The sequence below is a fragment of the Electrona antarctica genome, assembly GCF_951216825.1.
Source record: "Electrona antarctica genome assembly, chromosome: 4".
NCBI classification, from domain to species: domain Eukaryota; kingdom Metazoa; phylum Chordata; class Actinopteri; order Myctophiformes; family Myctophidae; genus Electrona; species Electrona antarctica.
In genome coordinates this window covers 39,445,186-39,471,565 of record NC_136809.1, presented here as the reverse complement: position 1 = coordinate 39,471,565, position 26,380 = coordinate 39,445,186, and the positions used below count along the sequence as shown (strand labels likewise).

General features: G+C 45.5%; 1 protein-coding gene across 1 annotated transcript in view; it reads right to left on the bottom strand.

The window, feature by feature from the left end:
* Window positions 1-1,285: 1,285 nt before the first annotated feature.
* sdk1b (sidekick cell adhesion molecule 1b) overlaps window positions 1,286-26,380 on the bottom strand; it is a 315,440-nt gene continuing 290,345 nt past the window's right edge. The window contains 9 exon segments of the mRNA XM_079499197.1: window positions 1,286-1,833; window positions 3,513-3,642; window positions 5,506-5,626; window positions 10,920-11,057; window positions 13,223-13,387; window positions 13,762-13,887; window positions 14,026-14,187; window positions 14,456-14,593; window positions 17,604-17,790. Coding sequence (XP_079355323.1) covers window positions 1,477-1,833; window positions 3,513-3,642; window positions 5,506-5,626; window positions 10,920-11,057; window positions 13,223-13,387; window positions 13,762-13,887; window positions 14,026-14,187; window positions 14,456-14,593; window positions 17,604-17,790 — 1,524 coding nt within the window. The 3' untranslated portion in view covers window positions 1,286-1,476.

The window sequence follows — 26,380 nt, the reverse complement described above, 5'->3', positions numbered from 1 at the left end:
ATACACGCTTGCCGGCACAAACATGCACACACAAACACACTCGTTCTTGCAAAAAAATAAAACCAAACCAAAAACAAAACAAAACAGATCAAATGTAACAAAAGAACCCAGAACAATGGTCAGCATAATAATTAATGATAAGAATCAAATGAGTGGGGCTCAGCTCAGTGCAAGCGTTTTGGCTTGGAGGCGCTGGGGTGCAGACATGTTGACAAGAGGCAGTACACAATAGAAAAAGAAAACGGTGCAACATTTTCTTTACATTTCCCATCCGAACCAAATCATCACATAAGCACACACGCACGCACGCACGCACGCACGCACGCACGTACGTACGCACGCACCCACGCACCCACGCACACACACACACACACACACACATGCGCGCAATTACGCACCACTCGTGCACTGAGAATCTATTAAGTGCTGAAGAATCCCCCCCCCCCCCCCCACTGGGTCTTATATAGTCTTTTAAAGCTGACAGCCCTGGTGTTTGTTATACCAGAGCTGGTCCGTCAACAAAAGCTGTCCCCCTTCTGTGCTTTAAAAAGAAAATGAAAAAATAATTCCCTGACCCCGACTGGGTTCATTCTCAGAGAGGGGACATTTAATGTAGAATAGTTGTAAGAGTGTTTTCTTTTGTGTGTGTGTGTGTGTGTGTGTGTGTGTGTGTGTGTGTGTGTGTGTGTGTGTGTGTGTGTGTGTGTGTGTGTGTGTGTGTGTGTGTGTGTGTGTGTGTGTGTGTGTGTGTGTGTGTGTGCGCGCGCGCACGTGTGTGCAGGTGTGTGGAGAAGGAGAATAAAAATCATTTGCATTGTGCAGTGTCCCAGGTTCCAGGATTGTGATTCCATTCTCTGCTCTATGGTTTTCACCAAGTGGACACGACGACCGGCATCTCCACAGAGATGGAAGAATATGCATGAAAATGTACTGTTGTGTCTCTCTATGTGTGTGTGTGTGTGTGTGTGTGTGTGTGTGGGTGTGTGTGTGTGTGTGTGTGTGCACGCGTGTGTGTGTGCGTGTGTGTGTTTGCAGTTGAGAAACGTAACTGTGTGTGTAAGCACAGTGACAGAGGCGTTAAGGTCACACGCACGGCACAAGCTTGCTCGTCAACAACGTGAGTCTTTGTGTGTGCTGGGGGGGGGGGGGGGGTGAGGAGTGTAGCTTCTTAGTTCATTGGAGCGTGAAGTAGCACGTCTTCACCAATCTATCACCACTCCTCACCTCGCGCCGTTTTCATTGTCGTTGTTGTTTTGGTCCAGAAAGCCCCACAGGCCCGCCCCCTCCTTCATAGTTAAAAGTGTACAAAGGGCGGGTACGTGTGTATCGTGTACTCTTCATAAGACTTTGAAAATCGTTCCTTTTTCTTTGTGTTGCACACATTTGTGCTCTGAGTCATTTTCTCCCTAGGGGTGTGTGGCGGTGGGTGGGGTGGGGGGTGAAGGGGGATGGGGGGAGGGTGGTGGGGAGGGCACGTCACACGAAGGAGGAGAACCCCGTGACGGGGGTGCGCGACCCCGGAGGGTTGGTGTTGGCGGCGCTGACGTTGGCACTGACGGCGTGCGCGTTGACGTGCGCCGGCTGGCCCGTGGGCGTGTAGGCGCCGCCGGCACTGTGCTGCGTCACCACCGTCTGGTAGTAGGGCTCGCCGTCGCCTCCCACGCCGTCTCCGGCGATGCCGCCACCGCCACACTCCTCGTAGCCGAAGGGCGCGGCCAGGCCCTTCAGGCCCTTGGGCTGACGCTTCCACGAATTGTAGTAGGTGGGGTCGCTCATGTAGTGGTTGACGAATGAGTGCTTCGGCTGCTCGTCCTCGTAGTCGCTGTCCGTTAACTGGAGAGAGAGACACAGACACAGACACACATACACACACACACACACACACACACACACACACACACACACACACACACACACACACACACACACACACACACACACACACACACACACACACACACACACACACAAAGCACAAGACACAGACAAACATGCTGAGTTTAGGCGGATACATTCTCATTCAACAGAAAAGCAATGATGAATCGTTGCTAAAATTATGACGTTTGTCGAAAACCAAAGGAAAAACGAAGCTAAAAATAATTGACAAATTCGTCAATGAACATAAACTAGACTAAAATGTTAGGAGGGACTAGTGGAGAAGAGATCCAGTAGAATGAATTGTCAAGTGACTAAGTCATCTGTATGTTTGCTGTTTGGTTGTGATCATAGCAGTTCTACGTCTTGTGAGCTTGTAGATCTGCTATTTTTAGGCGCAACCAAGGCGACAAAATCAACTGTATTTAGTCGACTAAAACCTTGTGAAATTTTGTCAACTAAAACTAGACCAAAACTAAAACTTTTAAGATGACTAAAATATGACTAAAACTTAATATAATTTTATTCAAAAGACTATAACTAAAAATGTGTTGTCAAAAAACACTAGGCAGTACATGATGATATCCTATAATAAATGTGTGAAATCTCTGATTGTGTCTGTTGAGTGTCTGTAGTTCACATATCCCGAGAACCGTCTGACGTACTGATCGACTAGCAGTTACTAGTTACTATAGTATACTAATGCAGGGGGTGTACGTACCCATCTAAGAATGTACTGATTCATGGTCACACCTATTCTAAAGTTACTCTATACATAATGTAGCTACAGACCACCTGTCCTTAGGTCAGGGAGTCAGGACAAAAATGTAGTTGGTCTTAAGATTGAGAGATTCCAGACAGAGCTCTGTCATTGAAAGCGTCACCTAACAGAAATAACAGCCTTTCAGATGAAAGTCACGCAGTGACGGCTAATTTTATTGAGCGATGCCGGTCATGCTACAAAGTGTAAATTAGGATTCAGTATTCTAAAAAGCTGTAATGGAGAAAGAGATAGCAAGGAAGACAAAAGAAATGGAATGGATAGAGGGAGAGAAAGGCAAGAGCAGAAGAGATACTGTAAAACAGGGCTTTTCAGGCCAAGGACGCCCTAGTTGAAAGAGAGATGAAGCAGTGTTGCAGAATAAACCTTTTCATATATTTCATAGATAGCTTCATAGACTTGTTTAATATGTATTTCCATACAGTTATCCACTTAAACCCTCAATACTGTACTTGCTTTGTCTGCTCTGTTTTCCCCCTACACCAAAACCTCTTTGCCGAAAATAACCGATTTACAAGCTCACATATGCAGCTGTAGGCTATTTTTGGCTAATGTTCCCTCAGAATAGTGATACTATAGGGTTCAAGTGGTTTATGGAAGATTATGTGACAGCCCCACGGTAATAACTAACTCTGAGGAAAGACCCCTGTTGAAGACCCCTGCTGTAAAAGGACAGGAGGGGAAGGAGAGAGAGAGAGAGAGAGAGAGAGAGAGAGAGAGAGAGAGAGAGAGAGAGAGAGAGAGAGAGAGAGAGAGAGAGAGAGAGAGAGAGAGAGAGAGAGAGAGAGAGAGAGAGAGAGAGAGAGAGAGAGAGAGAGAGAGAGAGAGAGAGAGAGAGAGAGAGAGATCTGGGTACCTCAGACTCAGACACCTCTGTGGGTTTCTCAGTGAGCGTGGTGCTCTCGGTGAGAACGGCTCCATTGTAGCTGTTACAGATGTCTTCATCAGAGTAGTGGAGACCACCAGGACTGGGTCTGGGGGGAGACCTGGACGGACACGCACGCACGCACACACACACACACACACACACACACACACACACACACACACATGAAATGAAATGAAATATTTGGCATCCACATTCATTATACCAGTAAAACGCCCTAAAGGGGTCGCGCTGAAACTACAGGTCTGGGAATGCCCATATATGGACCCTTTTATTAATTGACGTTTTCGGGCCACGGGTAGGGCGAAAAATGTTTAGTAAGGCCATGCAGGCGGGGACTCGGGCCAGCCCAGGTAGGGCCTTCATTTTCGGGCCTGTGGAGAACTCTAGTTTTCGCCAGCTGCCGGGCGCAGCTGCGCTAATAACTTTGGGGCAGACCCGTCTAGAGTTTGAATGAACAGGTATCAGTCAAAAGGGAGACATCGAAGAGGAAGGACGGGTGGGGGAGGATCAACATCTGGAATGTCAACATCTGGAATGTCAGAATCTATGGGTTTGAGGTTTGAGGTCAGATGGAGAGTTGCTGGCCGGCTCATGGAGCAACCATTATATGGAGGCGTGATGGATGGACTGACTGACATACTGACTTTTTTGCAGGTTTTCATAGTAATCTGCAACCTACAGTCGCAACTAGGTACATGCGTTCAATTTCTGCGAAGTGACATAGGCCTATGTAATTCATATGTTTGTTTCATGTCAGATTTGTATTAGGGGGCGAGGTATCCCCTCCGAGTGTCGAGACCTCTCCTCTGAGCAGAGCAATGCGGCGTTCGCTTCCGTGTTCTCATCTCGGAAGTCTTAACAGACATTTCTCTACTAAAAGCAACGTGCATGTGCGAGCGCACGCGTGTGTGCTTGTGCGTACACACGGTGCGCACACCACACACACACACACACACACACACACACACACACACACACACACACACACACACACACACACACACACACACAGCGGACTCCAAACACACATATCTCCCAGGACCCAGTGCACTGGGAGCTGTTCCACCGCAGCAGCAGCAGCAACACTCGCCCGCTTCAAGCCGTTTCCTGGTTTTCTGAACAGTACACACACTTCTCTCGCTCGTCTAGCAGTTTTTCAAGTAAAGTTTAGTGTTTTACAAGTAGTTTCTTCAAGTGTATGTTTTATAGTATCGAAGGTCAACGGGAGGTTGTGCTCCAGCCTCCAGGAGCTTTGGTGTGTCCAAGAGATGGATCCAGCAGTCACAGCCCAACAGCAGTTACAGCCCAACAGCAGTCACAGCCCAACAGGGCGGAGTCACAGCCCAAAAGGGCGGAGTCACAGCCCAACAGGGCAGAGTCACAGCCCAACAGGGTGAGCCGAGCATGGGAGGAGAAAGGTAGACCCTGGATTCTATTCTCTGACGGCTTGTTTGTAAACCACTTATAGGTTTTAGGGGGTAAATATGCCATGATGTTGCGGAATCTGTATTCTTTTTATACCTGCAAAAACTAGTTTTAACCCATTTTGACCTGAGATCAGATTCTAAAAATGTCTTCTACATCCTGACAGTTTTCTGAAAAAGCTATGTTTCTATGTCAGTCGTTCTTCGATTTTTTTGAAAATAGCAGACCTACAAGCTTGTAGCGCGCCACTCGGTGGCGCGCTATGAGCTTGTAGATCTGCTATTTTTCAATAGCTAAAGCATAACATAATGCTAACACCAAAAGGGGTTCCCGCCCAAAATGGGTTAAATCTTGTTTTCAGAAGTCGCATTTTGGAGGCGGACAGCATTTGAGGCGGACGGCTTTCTGTGGTGTGGATTCAGAAATGAATGATATGCAGGCTTGACTACGCCCCCTCCCCGCACAACAATGGATAACCACATGTACATGTTATGTTTATTTTAATTTGTCAATTCTGATCAAATAAATGTGGTACCTGGTTCCGTTCTTTTTGAGGAAGTTGTTCTTGGTGTTCAGGGATCTGCTGTTGAGCTCCAGAGCAGTGAAACCTCCATTGTCCAGAGTCACAGCCTCCTCCACTGTGGACACATGTTTACCTGGAGAAGTCCAGGTAAACAATAGTTTAAGCTATAATCAAAAGACTTAAGAATAAAACATTATTTTTGCCACTCTATCTGGTAGTGTATGTTAATACAATCTATTATACATTTGAGAAGGTGTCCCCAAAGCCCGAACCACGAAAAGAAAGTCACCAGCTACTACGTCACTGACACGCTGCAACACGCTGCAACACACACTGCAACAACACACTAACACGTCACACACTTACCCTCCGCGTCGTTCGTTCCCTATCTCCTAATGTCGCGCCGCTCGGCCACACTCCACACCACCCGCGAAAAAATTCTCATCGCACTGCCACTAAAGCCGGCTCCCGTCCACACTCGCAAACAATATCAATATAAATAATAAACACAAACACGCCACAAGCACCGACACCCCCGCCTAATTTGTTGCCACGTCTATGAAAACAAGCCCAGAAAAAATGCCATTCAACACGCTACTTACAACTCGCTTACAATTCGCGGACCTGGCAACACTGCATCCTGTTTTCCCATTGGCTACGGTTGCTACAACACGCATTTGCACTGCATCTTGGGAGCAACACAGCTTAATGTAGGGGCCACCGATTGCTGTGCTACATCCCCCTCATGTTCTCACCACCCCGTTCGGCTACACCACACACACTAACCTACACAATTCTCCACATGCAACACAGGGCCCTTATTGGCTAGCCCCCTCACATGGCGATCCCCACACCCGAGGCGCATATATGGATACGAACAACAACAGCAACACCACACGCACACGCGCGCGCTGCAACAACAAAAAGCTACGTACAGTGTGTGTGTGTGTGTGTGTGTGCGCGCGCGCGCGGGGGGGGGGGGATTTGGATCGCCGCGCGATGCAGCGCAAATTGCACTACACTACACAGGGCTCGACAGTGCGACTACGTACTCGCATTTGCGACTTCACATATCACCGTGCAAGTTGTACAATTCACTTTGTAGCACCGGTGCGACTACACAATCCGATCTTTAAAGCTAAACGTTGCGCAGTTTACATCCAAAAGAATGTGTCACTCTCTCGGTTCTGCACCGCTGCTGGAGAAGTATAGCACTGTCGAAGGCAGCGCAACTAATCCCCCCCCCCCCCCCCCCCAGCGAGGGAGGACAGAGAAGAGAGCGCGAGAGAGAGAGTGCCAGTGGCAGCCAGCAGCGATGTAACATGAGCCTGTGCATTTCACGCTTTTCACCCTATATAACTTCAACGCATAGGCAATCAAGTCAAGACCATTAATTAATGACTGCTGTGTAGGGGTGACGATTGCGTGATGCTTATATGTACAGGATTCTATAGGTCACCACTTTTGGTGTGACACACACACAGCTCCTGTCTCTGTTTACAATGCGTTGTCAAGATTTTGGAGAAGACTGATAGTTCATCCTTTAGTAATTAGGCTGTGGAAGTATTCACAATAGACTACTTTTGGATTTATTGGGATTGCCAATTTGGGGAAAGGAGGAGGAGGAGGTGATCAAGCTCCACAAGACCACATTGGTGGCTCAACGCTGCATTTATTTCCCATTTTTTCCCTCTCGAGGGTGCATGGGATGATGTGACCCCCTCCAGCAGGCTAGGGAGCCCCGCTCAGGTTAGCGGAAAATGACCGCGGGGTGCGGGTTGCCAGGTTTTTTTATAAGTAAAGTATTCAAAACAAAACAAATTAAATTCCAAAACATATATATATAATAATATATTTGAATTTACGTCATATTTTGCGGCATTTTGACCTACTTTCTCTGTTCATTGTCAATGGCAAATATTGACACATGTGGGGACTAAAGCTGTATATAGGATAGGAGGGCCCTCACACACATGATTTCATAACTTTTCATCGTGCTCCTAAAATAATTTGCGTGCTACTTGGAAAAATGCTAAGCGTCGAGCCCTGCTCACACACACTACAACACGCTTAAAACTCGCGCACCTGGCAACACTGCATCCTTTTTTCCCATTGGCTATGTTGTTAATTTGTTGCCACGTCTATGAAAACAAGCACAGAAAAAATCTACACCTGGCGTGGAACAAACGGGACGAACCAAGGCGCATATATGGATCACAACAACACCAACAACACTACACGCACACGCGCGCACGCGCTGCAACACTAAACAGCTGCATACAACGCGTGTCACTGTGGACTTCTGTACCTGTGGACTTCTGTATCGCAACGCGGGGCAACGCAACTCTGGGATGAGCGGGCCGAAGGCCCGCGAAATTCTAGTATAGTACGTGTCACAATTTGGCTAATCCTCAAAATTAAGGTCACGATTCAATTATATTTTAGATTTTTAAAACCTCCTTCTTGGCCAGACTAATATCACTGCAAGATATTGATGTCTAATTGTTTTATCACACTGGCAGATTAGTCTGTTTTCCAGGCTACTTCTTTGCAGCACTCATTATTCATTTTAGGCTATTGAGTCTCGATTTGTAAAATAACTTTTATTTGAATAATAATAATTCTAAATAACAAATGACAATCTATAATAAGAAATGGAAGAAAAAAAACACATTAAAATCCCTGTGGCAAAAGGTTTTTGTGCGATTAATTTGCCTGAAAACATATTTTGGTGCTTGTCTGATGGATGAGCACATCTACACAGTAAACAACAAATATGTGACTCTTTTTTATACAAAGACAGTCATGGCTGCAAGACTGTTCAGGAAAAACTGATTTTTATTTTATTTAATTTTTTTATCCAAAATGAGCTTCATATATTAGAATACATGTCTGAAATAAATGTCAGAAATCAACAAATAAAAATTCAAGCCTGTTTACTCTTAGCCATATCTCCAAAACTGGTGGGTCGAACTGAGCAAACCAATACAGTCAATTTGAAGCTATGATTCCCTGCTTTCATATGGAATGAACACTGTGGACTTCTGTACCTGTGGACTTCTGTATCGCAACGCGGGGCAACGCAACTCTGGGATGAGCGGGCCGAAGGCCCGCGAAATTCTAGTATAGTACGTGTCACAATTTGGCTAATCCTCAAAATTAAGGTCACGATTCAATTATATTTTAGATTTTTAAAACCTCCTTCTTGGCCAGACTAATATCACTGCAAGATATTGATGTCTAATTGTTTTATCACACTGGCAGATTAGTCTGTTTTCCAGGCTACTTCTTTGCAGCACTCATTATTCATTTTAGGCTATTGAGTCTCGATTTGTAAAATAACTTTTATTTGAATAATAATAATTCTAAATAACAAATGACAATCTATAATAAGAAATGGAAGAAAAAAAACACATTAAAATCCCTGTGGCAAAAGGTTTTTGTGCGATTAATTTGCCTGAAAACATATTTTGGTGCTTGTCTGATGGATGAGCACATCTACACAGTAAACAACAAATATGTGACTCTTTTTTATACAAAGACAGTCATGGCTGCAAGACTGTTCAGGAAAAACTGATTTTTATTTTATTTAATTTTTTTATCCAAAATGAGCTTCATATATTAGAATACATGTCTGAAATAAATGTCAGAAATCAACAAATAAAAATTCAAGCCTGTTTACTCTTAGCCATATCTCCAAAACTGGTGGGTCGAACTGAGCAAACCAATACAGTCAATTTGAAGCTATGATTCCCTGCTTTCATATGGAATGAAAAAAAACCCATCAGAAAATCATTAAAGGTTAAAACCAGTTGGACTGCTCAGTGCTGCTCACTGGATCTCTTCTAGTCCTAGATTGTGTTTATACAGTATAATCCATTCCATTCACTGGGCAGGAACCTTGGCATGATTTGAATTTGTGGCTGCAAAGTCATTGCTAAGTTTTTGGTTTTATTTTGCATGAAAATAAGAACATTTTCATATCTCCATATTGGTTTTACATTATTAGCTCAGCTATGCTGGCAGGGCTCAAAGGATGTGGGTTCATTCATCCGTCCGACCATCTGTCTACCACCAAATTAGATTTCTCAGAAACTAGTGCAAACTGAGTTCACAAATTAGGCTTCTTTTAAATCATGGTATACTTCATTTTGAATCAATTTAATGATTTTGCTTTTGTTTACAATATGTGTTAATTCTTCAGTGTACACACTGTACAGTATACTGTATGTATATTGTAACACATATTTACATACAGTATGCATACAACGCCTCATTCTGCGCACGCACGCACGCACGCACGCACGCACGCACGCACGCACGCACGCACGCACGCACGCACGCACGCACGCACGCACGCACGCACGCACGCACGCACGCACGCAGTCAACCTCTGTCTTTGCCTCATCCCACCATCTTTCTCTTTCCTTCCTCCTCTCTTTTTCCGCCTAATTGCTCCTCTGCCCAGGGGTTTCCGCGGCAATTCAAGATTAAAGACTCTGTCCTGGCGTGACCTCTGGAAAGGATCTGTGTTGTTGACTTTGTGAGTGCAGTCACGTGCACACACACACACATGCACACGCACGCACGCACGCACGCACGCACGCACGCACGCACGCACGCACACCTGAACCCAACACAGATCAGGGGGAAGAACAGCATAGGGTGGCTTAGGGGCTGCAGTTATAACTGAATAGGTATAGAGAGAGGCTGCCTGGGAGGCAGAAGGTCCCATGTTCGATTCCCGGCCCCTGCAATATGTTGGAGGTGTCCATTAACACCTACTGCTCCCCCGCCGCTGTGCCCAAGTCTGACCAAAGTGACCATATGGAAATGGACGGCGATCAGCTGGGTGAAGCTGAAAACAGAATTTCCCCAGGGGATCAAGTGGGTCTAATTATGATTCTATTTGTTTACACGGCTTGGTTGAATGCATGATTCTGATTGGTCAATCACTGGTTTCAGCGGTGTGTTATTTCTGGATAATGAAAGGCTCCGCGCACCTGGCTTTGTGCTGTATCCAACATGGCAGCCATGTTATTTACAGCTAAACATTGCTCTATTTGTACTCTACTCTCTATGTACTCTATTTGACACTTCAACACTTGGATGGATGGCTGCACCTGGCACAAATTAATGGAATACTTTCATTACCAAAATCTATGAAATACTTCGTTTTGATGTTACTTTTGGGTCAATTTATGAATTTAAGTAGCCATGTAATAAGCAAGATGATTTACGATGTCATTGTTTAGAATTACACCCCCTCAGGGTGATCAAATCTCTCCGCTTCACGGCAGGGTTTAATCACCCTGTCTGGGTTTATTTCTCAACAATGACCGGGTCGCCGTCAATTATCCCCTGCATATTTCGCATCATAAGTGAAACATCCGGACGGATGGGGTGAAGAACAGAGGTTCACAGACCTGTGCTGCAGGTCCTGTACTTGTTGCTGTGTCCATGGAGCAGCAGGGTGAAGACCAGAACCAGGATGAGGATCACACCCACCAGGCCCATGACCAGCAGGAACCACCACTCCTCGTAGAAGGGGCGCTCCGAGAGGGCTACAGAGGAGAGGGGAACACACACACACACACACACACACAGACAAAGAGGTGAGGGGGACAGCCACAGACAGAGAGGTGAGTGGAACACACACAGACAGAGAGGTGAGTGGAACACACACACAGACAGAGAGGTGAGTGGAACACACACACACAGACAAAGTGGTGAGGGGGACAGTCACAGACAGAGAGGAAAGTGGAACACAGCCACAGACAGACAGACAGAGTGGTGAGGGGGACAGTCACAGACAGAGAGGAAAGTGGAACACAGCCACAGACAGAGAGAGAGGCGAGGGGGACAGTCACAGACAGAGAGGTGAGGGGAACAGACAGACAGAAGCACAGTCAGAGGCAGAGACAGACAGACACAGAGACAGAGGCAGAGAGGAGCACAGACAGAGACAGGGATGGGTTATTGTCAGAGAGCAACACAGCATGTGATTGGTTAATAGGCTGTGGAGAAACATCTGACCTATAAGGGTCGGCATGCAGTGATACCTTCAAAATAAGTAATACAAAAAAGAAATCCAATTCTCCAACGGAGCACCCTCACCGCACCGAATGCAATGGGGTCATAATGGCCCTGTGTGGAAAATGCCAACTCCCCACGCCCCTCCTCTTACTCATTTGTACAAAGACTAGCTCCAAATTGACTGATTGCAAGGGACGGCAGGCGCTGATTAGGTTTTCCTCACAGAGCGCCAAAGCTCTGCCCCTCCCCCCTCCAACCAACCAACTGGCACATCAAACTGATTAAAACACTGAGGATGATTTTCTTTCTTTCGTTCCATTGATCGCAGGTGAGTAAAACAATGGACTCCTATTGATGTGATTGTGGTAAAGAGTCGGTTGACTCCAGAGCCTCAGTGAAGAGGATCTTTATTTCTATTTGGATGGCCAGACCATACATTATTTATTTATAGCATGTACCATCTATTCATTTCATCTTAATTTAATTTCTTATCAGTTAATGAATAAAATATATCAGTAACGAGTCTTTGACATGCCCAGAGAGGAGGTCTGTAAAGTGTGGGAAGGCTTAAGAGGTGTGGATCGAAATAAGGAGGTTAATTAATTCTAGCCCTCAGGGTGTAACTTAAACTCTACCGATTGTGGTTGTACAAACTCTACCACTGGATGGCAGAAGATGTGACACAAAGTGAAACTTGTAATAGTTTGGAGTTTAATAGTCTGTTCAGATTCACCCCTTCAGCTTCAAACCCCTTCAGCTTTTTGTGAACGGGGTGTAGAAGTGTGAGTTTCCTGGAATCCCCTGGAGATGAAAACAGAGCGGTACAAACGTTCTTTTATCCCCTGGAGATGAAAACAGAGCGGTACAAACGTTCTTTTATGCCAACTGGCCTCAGTCTGCATAATGCATGAGAACTCTTTCCGTGCCAAAGACGTCTTTTGACATAATTTTTTCCAAAGTGCACTGCCAAAACGTCTTTGGATGCTAAATGGTGCTCTTTGCTAACCTATGAGTCACCGTTTGACTGTAATTGAAACATTCTACCAGGAAATCACCTGATCGCAAAAAAACCCCAGCTGCCATCCGCTCCCACGTTACAGGATTTTCTGAAATGCCTTTGTCTCGACACCTGTGTCGCTCCACTTCCACGTTGGCCAGGATGGTATTTTCAATGAATCCCAACTATTGAACGCAATGTTTCTTTGAAAAAAATAAAAATAATCTCTAAATCACAGAGAATGCTAGACTTTGTGTTTATCAACGGCTGGGGGGTCGATCGTAGTAATATTCTGTGACTACTTAAAATGAAAGGACAAACAGAAAGTTGCTAGCAACTGGGTGAATAATTTGTTTATTTACTGTGGCAGTGAATGAATTGCATGTTTCTGTGTCCTACAGTATGTCCATGTGTGTCTGGTGTGTGTGGGGTTTTTGTACTTGTAGATTGTAGATTATATATGTTATTATGCTGCGGATCGTAAAGCCTCAATTTCCCTTCGGCGATTAATAAAGTATATCTCATCTCAGAACACAACAGGGTGATGTACACTGATTTCTACACTACTGGGATATAGTGTACTGTACTGTACATGCTGAATAATGTACACAACAGTACCTTTTCTTACTCTTTACCTGTAACTTTACTTTGTAACCATCATGCTGTGCCTGATTTATCCCCGCGGTGTGTGTTTACCTGCGAGTGACGCAGACGGGGTGCTCGGCTCTCCGTAACCATGGCGATTGACGCCGATTACTCGAAACTCGTAGCTGACGCCGGACCTCAGCCGCTCTATCGGCACGGAAACGGACCTGCTGCTGGGAGGGAGGAGCTTGATGAAAGAATCCCACACCCCTTCATCTGGAGAGATTGGGAGATATAGAGAGAGAGAGAGAGAGAGAGAGAGAGAGAGAGAGAGAGAGAGAGAGAGAGAGAGAGAGAGAGAGGGGGAGAGAGAGAGAGAGAGAGAGAGAGAGAGAGAGAGAGAGAGAGAGGGAGAGAGAGAGAGAGAGAGGGAGAGAGAGAGAGAGAGGGAGAGAGAGAGAGGGGGAGAGAGAGAGAGAGAGAGAGAGAGAGAGAGAGAGAGAGAGAGAGAGAGAGAGGTTTTTTTATGTAGAGACAATATGGGTAAAGAACTTACCCCCACTAACGACTCAACTGAGTATATGTGAAATAAAGGCTATAATGGAAAGAGCTGTGGTACAAAGATCTCTGGTGATATTCATGTGACTTACCCGAGGGCCGTGCTTCAATAACATAGCCAATGATCGGTCCCGCCCCTGTATCCCCCTCTGTCCAATGGATGGCAAGGGCAGAGGAGGACTTAGTGATGGACATCTCCATGGGTGAACCAGGGGTGCCTTTTGTGGGCAACAGAGAATATTAGAAAGGCAAACCGCGACCTCCCTATTTCCCCAGTCATCCATCCACCTTCATCCCCAAAATAAAACACACTCTCTCCCACACAGATGCAAACACTATGTCCCTCCCTCTCTTACCTTGCAGGGCCTGTGCAGTGACGTTGGCATGTATAGGCGGTCCATAGCTCACGGTGCGAGCCTGAACACTGAACGTGTACGTCACTCCTTTGGTCAGGTCTCGAACCTTCAGCCAGCGCTGCCAGCTTCCCTTCACTTCCACGGTCACCACTTTAGTCACTCCTGCTCACACACACATGGACACGCACACACACAGAGGAACAAGAGTGTCACAATTAGGTAGGCATATGTATGTTTGTTTTTGTATTCATGTCTACGTGAATACAAAAGGACTTCACAAGGAAAAACAGTCTTCACAGGAAAAACATGCACTCACTCACGCACACACACACACACACACACACACACACACACACACACACACACACACACACACACACACACACACACACACACACACACACACACACACCTTTGTGAATGTACTTACCTTGCACAGAGCCGTTGGGCTGATAGACCACCCTGTAGCCCTCCAGCTGCCCATTAGGGCTGAGCGGAGCCCCCCAGGACGCGTTGACACTTCCCCCTGTCACCTCTGAGAAGGACAGGAAGCTGGGCTGGCTCGGGGCTGAGGACAACCATTGGTAATAATGAGAGGAAGAATGACAGGATTATTAAACCGCATGACACCTGCTGTCTGTGTCAGAGAACAGTAGAGGCTCATGTATATGTCATCATATAACACTGAACACTGAGTCAAATGGTGCTTAAATTGCATAATGTCTGTTGAGGGCCATATGACAATGTCTTTTCTAAATGAATGCTCTACTTGATCATACTAAATCGCGGCGCAAAGCGACACGTTTTGAGCTTGTAGATCTGCTACTTTCACCATTTTGGAATTTGAATACTGAAAAGTAACAGTTTTGGACAGAAGGTTTCCACCCGAGAGAGAAGATATACAGTACTACTTAACGTTTTATTTTTCCATTATGATGACATATCAGACACGACACAATATCAGACATATCAGACACTCTCACATAGTGCAGATATACACGAGTTGTCTTGCTGCTGCTTCTCATTCATTTTCTATAGAAGCAAGTGGCAAAGGATTGTGGAAATGATGTCAAAACGCTGAAATCGTCTCAACTTCATGCAAATGAGGAGAAAACTTTGCTTCAATCATTGTTCAATGTTCAATTGTCAATTGTTCAACAGGGTATCAACCACTTAGCCAGCACAGTGACACACAAAAAGCACGTTGATTGATGGAGACGAGACATATGATTGATATTATTCACAGATGGATAAACGGCAGCTGAAGGTAGGATCATAATGTGGGAACGTTTCATTCAGGTGTTCGTGTTTGCCAGCATTAACTTCACCCAAGTAATTCACACAAAAAAATAATACATTTTTGTATTGTTTTAATATTGTCTATCACCCCATGAAGCTTGGGTAATTTGATGACCGGCGTAATCGACTCCTACTAAGTCTACTGAGCAGCCACCCCGTCATCTTAATGATTGGCTCAGGAATACGGCAAAAACTAAAATCCAATTAATTCAAGGCTTCATGGGGTGTGTAATTGATAAGTCATTTGTTGAAGTGCTCCTTCAACTGTTCAGGAGTTGTTTCAAAGGCTCAGCGTGCTCAACTAGAAACTAACTGTCTTTGAACACTGTAGGGAGCAGATTCCAAGCAATACTAGACATCAAAAGAACAAAGTAGAAAATCTTTAATAGCATTTTATATGTCGCAGCAGCAGTCACCAAGGCAACACACGCGTTTCAGCCTGTTGGCCTTCGTCAGCGTTATTACTCTGTGTTTCACAATACACCGACGAAGGCCAACAGGACGAAATGCGTTGGGTGCGTTGTGCCTGCTGCGGCGGCATATTAAATGCTCTTAAGATGTTCTACTTAACTTGTCTGTACAGGGGTTGTCCATGCTAGTATGAAATATACCCACAATTAATATTACCACCGGTTACCCATCTGTCAAAAAGTTCCTTTCCTTCGTTATGTATGATAAGCTGTTTATTAGGAGATGTATTTAAATGATAGGATATGATTCAGGGAGAGATACATTTTAATACAGAATGATTCGGTTCAATTTGACACAATGCGATGCAATCTGATCAAAGTTCTACACTTTGTTTAATTTAAAACAAGCCAATTCTATCAAATCTATATAGAGATCAGTTAGCACCAGAGCAACAACGAACAACTTTGCCTGTTATGTGAGTCTTGCAGTTTTGTGTTCTGCAATATGCAATGGCTAAACACTATCTTGGGGGCAAATCGTGTTTCCCCATCATCAACCCTGCGCTTTAGGCAAAGAACAGGTTACTGACCCTAGAAGGGGAAACCTCCCCATATTACTGTCACAGAGAGAAATGTTCTGGATAGACCAACTCAACACAATCCAATTTCTTTTGGATCTTTCCTGTGGACACCATATGCATTGGGGTCTTGTTTTAATGTTCAATTTTAGATTCTCTCCATAGGCACACAAATCATGCTGTTCTTTGTTGCTCCGGTGCTCCTGATGGAGCCTTGCTGTTGGAAGGATATTGTACTGTAATGATTGCCCGGATACTTTATTCTCTGTGATCACACCCCAAGTTAGAGCTCCCCCTACAGGTAGGGATGATTTTAAATCCCTATAAATATGCCCTATAAAACATATCTCAACCTGAATTTCCAATGGTTAACTGAGCTCTATATGTCTTTTATTTTGGAGTGCTGCTTTCTTTCCGCCTTGTTGGACTATTTTTAATGACTTGATCTGAGAGATTTCTTCAACAGTTTAGTTTTTATTTAAAGTAAAATTAGCAGCAAAGCCTCAGTAAACACATTTGTAACTTTAGAATGAGGGCTCCGCATATCAATTTGGTTGCATCTCGATTAACATTTCAGATGTGTATTTGTTCATCGTTAAACCCCTATTGTTTATATTTTGTAAACCTGCCAGGGGCACTAAAACGCTTTGAATTGGTACAGAGAACGTGCCGAAGACAAAACAAAATAAAGCCTATAGTGAAAGGTGTTGGGATCATCGGCGCTTCTAGGGGGATTAAACATTGAAATATGGCTTGCATTGTAGTGACATGCCCACCAGCAGCAAACAACTGACATTTGCTCAGCTTACTGCACCATCAGAGCTGGAAAATGTCCTCCAGCCTATGTACTGTAAATCGATGCAATTTTCCACCACAAACTTTCGATACACAGAATATATAAATGGTAAATGGTGCATTTATATAGCGCCTTTATCCAAGGCGCTTTACATAGATTGTGCATTACATTCACCCATTCACACACACATTCATACACCGATTGCGGCGGAAGCCATGCAAGGTACCAACCAGCACATCGGGAGCAATTTGGGGTTCAGTGTCTTCCCAAGGACACTTGGGAAGACAGGAGGAGCCGGGATTCGAACCGCCGACCCATGGATCATTGGACGACCTGCTCTACCTCTTGAGCCACAGTCGCCCCATATAGTGGTGTGTGGAGCCTGATTTTCACACGTCGTCCTCACAAGGGAACGCAAAGATTTGCATTCAATATAGGCAAGGTTCCCCCTTTTATAGGCTATTTTAATTGCACGTTTCACCCTCTTTTTTTTACCAGATTGCAGGGTCCGGGCTCCGCGGGGTTCGCTGGGCGGGCCGTCTCCAGCTGTGTTGAAGGCCGTGAGCGTGACCAGGTAAGGAGTGTAGCTGGTGAGGTTGACCAGACGCACAAGCGTGTCAGGGACGAAGATCACCTGCACCTTCTCACTCTGGTTCTGTCCGTCTCTCTCCCAGTAGTGGATCTAGAACAGACGATAAGCAAACAGCATTAATATAACATGACCTTTACCTTCTCCTTCCTGGCTCGTTAACAAGAAACCTGTTCTCCCGTCCCACCCTGTCTTCACTACCAATTAGTCTTATCTCTTATCTTTGTTTTCCTATGTGAGGTCCTCAGTTTAACCCTGACCTGATGTGAGAGTGCTGAATCAAATCACTCCATCTCACTTTAGCGAGAGCGGACAAATTCTGGTGGATGGAACATGATTGGTACAGTACTGGTACCAGACTAACCTGACTCCGCCACATTGTGAGAGAGAGATACCAGACTCTCCCTTCTGGCAGATTGCAAATGTTGTCCAGCAGGGAGAGTGGTTCCACCAGGCTAGTACCAGACAGTATCATAGGAGAAACAACAGCAAGGATACGCTACTACTACTATTACTACTATTACTACTATTACTACTACTACAAGTAAGACGCACGAACGCCGGAAGCGAACGCAGCTCGTAAATAACAACAATTAGAACAATTAGAATAAACTACTACTACTATACTACTACTACTACTACTACTACTACTACTACTACTATTACTACTACTACTACTACTATTACTACTACTACTACTACTACTATTACTACTACTACTATTACTACTACTATTACTACTACTACTACTGCTACTGCTGCTGCTGCTGCTGCTGATGATGATGATGATGATGATGACAATTTAGTCATTTTCATTTCACAAAATGTATTGGGATTGGGGAGGAATGAACTGTCAGTGTGTAGCGCCAGAGCAAGATACAGCATAGAAAGTTTTAAAGAGAGAACATTTTAAAAGAAAATGGGTGTTGTTGCATCTGGAAGGCAGGCTTATGAAAATGAATTGTTGTCAACATTGCCCTCAACACAGACCTGTAGATAATTGATTGTTCTGCTTGTATATAAAGTGGAGACAATCAATCAGAAGATGGATTTTCCTGCTACATCTATTTTTTAACTGTGTACTGCTCTGCAGCGGGTAATTCTACCTCATTAGATCATAACTCTGATATGAAATGGCAATTAGGAGCTTTGTGTTAGTAAACTTCATTAAATGAACCAACTCAGGTGCTAAAAAATAATGAACAAATAAACAGTGATACAATTTTAATGCAAATCCTTAAACGATAGTGCTGCCTAGTGCCTAATTACTTGAGTGTAGCATTTTAAGTAGCCATAGTTAAACCCATATGCCAATTCCCAGCCTATTTCATTTGCACATTGCATACTTTCGGTGGAATTGAAGAATGGTGTACAGAAAGCTATTGATAACACTGGTGGTATAAAGGAAAATAAAGGACATTTTATGTGATGTCAACATTTGTAGCTCAGCCTTGAAATTGTTTTCCATTCGACATGGTGACAAGCAATTTCCACATTTCGCTTTGTACACCATATCTCTTTGCCAAAAAATAGCCGGTCTACAAGTTTGGCTATTTTGGACTAAATACTCCTCCTCAGAATATGGATGCTGTGGTTCACGTGGGTTAAGAAATGTGACTTACAACGTGTTTTACAAACACCTTGATTCTACTTTTGTCAGGCAAATAGGTTGGAACAAACTGAAACAGTCTGAGTTGGACTGCTCGAGTAGTAGTACACAAACAACAGGCTGTGGTGAAACCTATTTCAGAAAGGCATCATTTCATCCCAGCTTCAGAGATTAAAATAGGGTGCATTTTGCATCCCAAAACGCAGTTTATAGTTAAGGGACGCAATACAACAAAGACCTCTGCATCCACGGGATGCACTACTGTACTACTGTACTGTTTTTTGTTCTAGTTTATTTTGCTAGCTTTAGTTATAATAATCATTTCTTCTTCTGTTTTCTACATGAATATAACCACAGTATAACCATATAACATGAAATGGGGGTTAAATGCTGCAATATGTAAAAATGGCAAAATATGACTCCTAACGTCGTTGAAGTGGGATTCATCAAATGTCCCTGGGACTCATCTAAAAGACCATCCCTGCATCCCGGGACTCATTACATTGAAAACCTATTTACATCACTGCAGCTTCCCCGACAGTCTGATCCTTGTTTGGCACTGTGGGCTCCATCTTGCGCCACCCTCTAAACTTATTTGCCATTTTTTACTATTTTGAAAATCATTTTAAAATAGTACAAATAGCCGATCTACATCTACACATTGTGAGCTTGTAGTTCAGCTATTTGAACTATTTTAAAAGGTTTTTTAAAATAGTAAAAAATGGCAAATAAGTTTAGGGATAAGGGTTAAGGGGTGGCGCTATCTTTTCCCCGTCTAGACAGAGACGATTTTCTAAAACTACATAATGATGATTCCATTTAAAAAGATTACAAAATAAACCAGTCTGGTGTAAACCTGACAGCGAAACAAATGGATATAGACCGTAGATATATTGTCCAGTAAAACAGAACTACACAAAACACACACATTCAATGACTAAACCAAACACCTTTAGTGCAACTATGCCGCTTTTTAAAGCTCATTTCGGGTCAAAAACGATTATTTCCCACCACCACACCTCACACTTAATACAATACATTTCACCGGCCCCTAGCTATAGCGAATCCGACCCTTTGTGGATCGTTGCATATTGTTCACCACTGGCTGAAAGTGCGAGGAACGTCTATCAATGAAAACTGTTCTCCGGCATAGGAGGAATTAATGTTTTATACAGAACAAAATCCTCCACCCTTGGAGGACAAAAGTTACAGCACAGGACAGTATCCTCTACTTTACGATTCAGAAGACCGCAGAGTAGTATAAGTCTTGTCTGGGCACAGTGCTGAACGTTCCAACTGTCAGTCTCTGACACCAAGTACAAGGTGAAAGAATTGCTTCCACCTCATGCATTAGAAACTCTTTCTAATATTTATACCGGTGCATAGGACTTTGCAGTGAGAAGCACGAAGGTATTTGCCACCAGAGTATTTGAATGTGGACAGCGTTACAGAACCGCAAGACTTTTTAGCTGTCAGTGGAAATGGACGGGGAGGTCAGGAGAGAGAGGTGTCAGAGCACATCTTTCTGTTCCTCCATTTAAACCAATGCAGGTACAGATCAAGGATATTCTCCCTAATCAGACATTCTAGACCAGTAGTTATCATACTTTTTCGTGCCATGGACCACCAAATTATATTTGGCCACGGAGTGACCCCCCCATCTCATAATGCTTTCATTGCTTTGTGCCAGGGACCCCCAAATTGATATGTACAATCTGAAAATGTATTGTGCTAGCTAGGGACCCCCAGAAGAGAAGTTTCAAGATTTTTAGCAAAAATAGCATATGTGCAAGCTTGCAGTTTGGCACAAAGTGTGGATATCCATACGAAGAATATGGATAAGGGGTTTAATCTAAATCCTACTATAAATGTGCCACGTCTCTGCGTAAGTGCGTACGTGTGTGCGTGCGTACGTGTGTGTACGGTTGTAATGCACGTAACTCGAGAACCGTTTGACCCACCGACTTCACATTCGACACACGCGTTCCACACCCCCACAGGGAGTGCAGTGCCAGGTATCGAGTCGGTCAGACCCACGGTTCTTCAGAACCACCACAAAAGGCTCTGGTCAGGCTCTGCCAGTGGGCCTAATGAGGCCAACTCCTTTCAACTGTGCAATTTCCAGCCTCTGCCTCAGCCGATTGAGGCTCAACCAATCAAGCTCTGCCAGTGGGCCGAATTGATTGCCAAGTACACTTTTCACAGTCAGTTTGCAGTCTTCAGACACAGGCAAACAGGCACATACACAGATCTCCATGTGGGACACCGGCTGACAGTTAAAACGGGTGCTATGACAACGTATATCATTAGGTTCCCAAGTTGCATCGTTCCCAAGTAGGCTGGTGGCCGACTGAGACGGTCACGTACAGGTCTAGTCTATCTATAAATGCACCAAGTCTCGGTGTCTGTAATACTCGTAACTCGAGAACCGTTTGCCCCACTGACTCAAATATGATAATAGGGTTCCACACCACCACAGGGAGTGCAGTGCCCGGTGTCGAGTCCGTCGGATAGCTGGTTGTCCAGAACCAGCACAAAAGCCTCTGCCCGGGCTATGGACCTGATCACCCCTATATCTCCATATATGGAGCTGGCCTGTTCTGACATCACAACACTTCATATTTGGACATGCCTGACACAGAACTCCATAGGAATAAAGGGACACAGAGAGACAGATACATACATCTCTATATACAGTATGGGCATAAAAGGGACACAGACAGATGGGTGGAACTGGAACTAGTACTCTGACACGGGTACAACGGGTTTTGCATAGCCAGGTGGGGCATGGATCTCCAACTTCCATCGTTACCGACTCGGTGCTTAAATGTTAATATTAAGCTATTAACATTTTCTTCTGGGGACCCCCTGGAACCCCTCCATGGACTTCTGGACTATCCTAGACGACTCAACCGACTAGATATCTCATTCTAATCATAATCACAATCAGACAATGTGACATTATTGTCCATTCATACTGCCATAAAAAATATGTAAATCCAAAGTATTCCAACAACAACCAAACATCTCTTATAACTTAACTTTTTTTTTTTTAATAACTTAACTTCTATGAATAGAACACCCCCCCACCCCCCAGCACGCACGCACGCACGCACGCACGCACGCACGCACGCACGCACGCACGCACGCACGCACGCACGCACGCACGCACGCACACACACACACACACACACACACACACACACACACACACACACACACACACATTATTAGGACATCAATGGTGGACTTTCCATGCAATCCACTGCAAACAGTGGGCTTAAGTTCTGTCCTATATAACTCTTGAAGGGTGGCAGAGAGAGAGCACTTGGATGTCAATTCTAAGCACAGGAGGAGAGTGCTTTATTTGTTGTTTTCACCATTTATCTTTGACCCATTTTAGTCTGGAACAGTTTGTCAGTGTAGCTGCTGTCTGTCTGGTTCCTGTTCCTGTTCTGTGTTTGTACCGTGAACACTCACATAAAGTCATGCTGACCTTTGGTTCAACCTGCATGGGCACCATCTATTGATTGGTTTAACCTGCATGGGCACCATCTATTGATTGGTTTAACCTGCATGGGCACCATCTATTGATTGGTTCAACCTGCATGGGCACCATCTATTGATTGGTTCAACCTGCATGGGCACCATCTATTGATTGTGTTTGGTTCAACCTGCATGGGCACCATCTATTGATTGGTTCAACCTGCATGGGCACCATCTATTGATTGGTTCAACCTGCATGGGCACCATCTATTGATTGGTTCAACCTGCATGGGCACCATCTATTGATTGGTTCAACCTGCATGGGCACCATCTATTGATTGTGGAAGTTTTCCTGCTTTACACCTATATGGACTTTTGATCCATGTGCTGAACCAACGTTATTTAATTTACATTCCATACGAGGAATGCAAAAAGAGGACGTGCTCAGGAAACAGCACACTACCATACCCCACCCCCATCCCAGCACGGTACCAAACCCTACCCCCATCCCAGCACGGTACCATACCCCACCCCCATCCCAGCACGGTACCAGACCCCACCCCCATCCCAGCACGGTACCAGACCCCACCCCCATCCCAGCACGGTACCAAACCCTACCCCCATCCCAGCACGGTACCAGACCCCACCCCCATCCCAGCACGGTACCAGACCCCACCCCCATCCCAGCACGGTACCAGACCCCACCCCCATCCCAGCACGGTACCAGACCCCACCCCCATCCCAGCACGGTACCAGACCCCACCCCCATCCCAGCACGGTACCCGACCCCACCCCCATCCCAGCAGGCCAGCACGGTACCATACCCCACCCCCATCCCAGCACGGTACCAGACCCCACCCCCATCCCAGCACGGTACCCGACCCCACCCCCATCCCAGCAGGCCAGCACGGTACCATACCCCACCCCCATCCCAGCACGGTACCAGACCCCACCCCCATCCCAGTACGGTACCAGACCCCACCCCCATCCCAGCACGGTACCAGACCCCACCCCCATCCCAGCACGGTACCAGACCCCACCCCCATCCCAGCACGGTACCAGACCCCACCCCCATCCCAGCACGGTACCAGACCCCACCCCCAGCACGGTACCAGACCCCACCCCCATCCCAGCACGGTTCCAGACCCCACCCCCATCCCAGCACGGTACCAGACCCCACCCCCATCCCAGCACGGTACCAGACCCCACCCCCATCCCAGCACGGTACCAGACCCCACCCGGTCTGTTCCACGGCCCATGGACGCCAAACACAAAAACATCAGTGCATATATTGGCCATCATCAACTGTTGTTTATCGTTAGCCTCATAGCATAACTGCCTAACTCACTTTCTGTTTGTTTGTTTGTTTGTTTGTTTGTTTGTTTGTTTGTTTGTTTGTTTTTGTCTCTCTTGAAAACCTTACAAATAGGAGTTAGGCAATTATGCTGTGAGGCTAATGTTATGCAATCTGGTTGAGAGAGGGATGACAAATACATTGTCTTTTCTCTCTACATCTATTCATCTATTCACAGGAGCGTTTCAGTTCTGCTTTAGAGGACACACACTCACACAGTACAACAGTTTGGAGTGCAATTCTACTGTATCAGTAGCAGTTGTTTACTTTCGGTTTCAACCAGATTGCAGCTTCAAATGGATTTCCTCTAAAATGGGCCGGATTTCAGAATAATTGTGACTTTTAACAGTCTTCAACAGTGGTTTTATTTTTTGAGGGGCGCTAGCCCCTCCTATATTCAGCTATTACTGTAGACTTTCGTCTATGAATGGAGAATTTACGTCATATGTGTCTGAGCAAATCTGCTATTTTCATCCTTCGCAAACATTAAATTCCCATTGACAATGAATGGAGAATGTTACGTCATAGTGTCTGAGCAAACAGGCATAGTGTCGATTTTACGTCATGATGATGTACGATGATAAGAGCGCCCCTCACTTCACAGAGGTGTGACTTTTAAGTCTAAAGGAAGTAGATAGATGTCCGGCAGAATGGAGGACATCAAATTATTGGCTTAGGAATGCGAATAAAACGAGACAAAAATCTCCATGAATTCAATGCTTCATGGGGTGTGTAGTGTAAGTAACGTTTTGGGTGAACTACTCCTTTAATCTCTTAACCCCCCCCCCCCCCCCCCCCCCTCTCCGCCCATCCCAGCATGCATCCATCTCTTAAATCCCCCCCCTCTCAGCATCCATCTCTTAAATCCCCCCCCTCTCAGCATCCATATCTTAAATCCCCCCCTCTCAGCATCCATCTCTTAAATCCCCCCCCTCTCAGCATCCATCTCTTAAATCCCCCCCCTCTCAGCATCCATCTCTTAAATCCCCCCCTCTCAGCATCCATCTCTTAAATCCCCCCCCTCTCAGCATCCATCTCTTAAATCCCCCCCTCTCAGCATCCATCTCTTAAATCCCCCCCCTCTCAGCATCCATCTCTTAAATCCCCCCCCTATCAGCATCCATCTCTTAAATCCCCCCCTCTCAGCATCCATCTCTTAAATCCCCCCCTCTCAGCATCCATCTCTTAAATCCCCCCCCCCTCTCAGCATCCATCTCTTAAATCCCCCCCTCTCAGCATCCATCTCTTAAATCCCCCCCCCTCTCAGCATCCATCTCTTAAATCCCCCCCCTCTCAGAATCCATCTCTTAAATCCCCCCCTCTCAGCATCCATCTCTTAAATCCCCCCCCTCTCAGCATCCATCTCTTAAATCCCCCCCCCTCTCAGAATACATCTCTTAAATCCCCCCCCTCTCAGCATCCATCTCTTAAATCCCCCCCTCTCAGCATCCATCTCTTAAATCCCCCCCTCTCAGCATCCATCTCTTAAATCCCCCCCCCTCTCAGCATCCATCTCTTAAATCCCCCCCCCTCTCAGCATCCATCTCTTAAATCCCCCCCCTCTCAGCATCCATCTCTTAAATCCCCCCCCCTCTCAGCATCCATCTCTTAAATCCCCCCCCTCTCAGCATCCATCTCTTACATCCCCCCCCCCTCTCAGCATCCATCTCTTAAATCCCCCCCCTCTCAGCATCCATCTCTTAAATCCCCCCCTCTCAGCATCCATCTCTTAAATCCCCCCCCTCTCAGCATCCATCTCTTAAATCCCCCCCCCCCCTCTCAGCATCCATCTCTCTGAGAGTCAAACTTATCCCCTCCATTCCTCTCCTTTAATCAGGAGTACCAGCCAGGATCAGTGGCTCTTTTATTCCTTCACTTCACTTCTATCCTCCTCCACATCACTCCCTGCTGCTGTTCACACAGGAGGGAGATGACCTTGTGTTTGAAGCTATAGGGGAGTAAAGAGAGGGTTTTAGGGCAACTGGAACTATAAAGGGATATTCAGATACGCTCTGTGTTCACTCTCTGCTCTTTTATCAGACAAGACGCCTGAAGGAGCAACAGACAGTAACCATCTGTATGGATGAGGAAGCGACTCGACACAACGCAGCAGTCAAACCGTGTGTGTGTGTGTGTGTGTGTGTGTGTGTGTGTGTGTGTGTGTGTGTGTGTGTGTGTGTGTGTGTGTGTGTGTGTGTGTGTGTGTGTGTGTGCGTGCACGTGGGTGTCTGGGT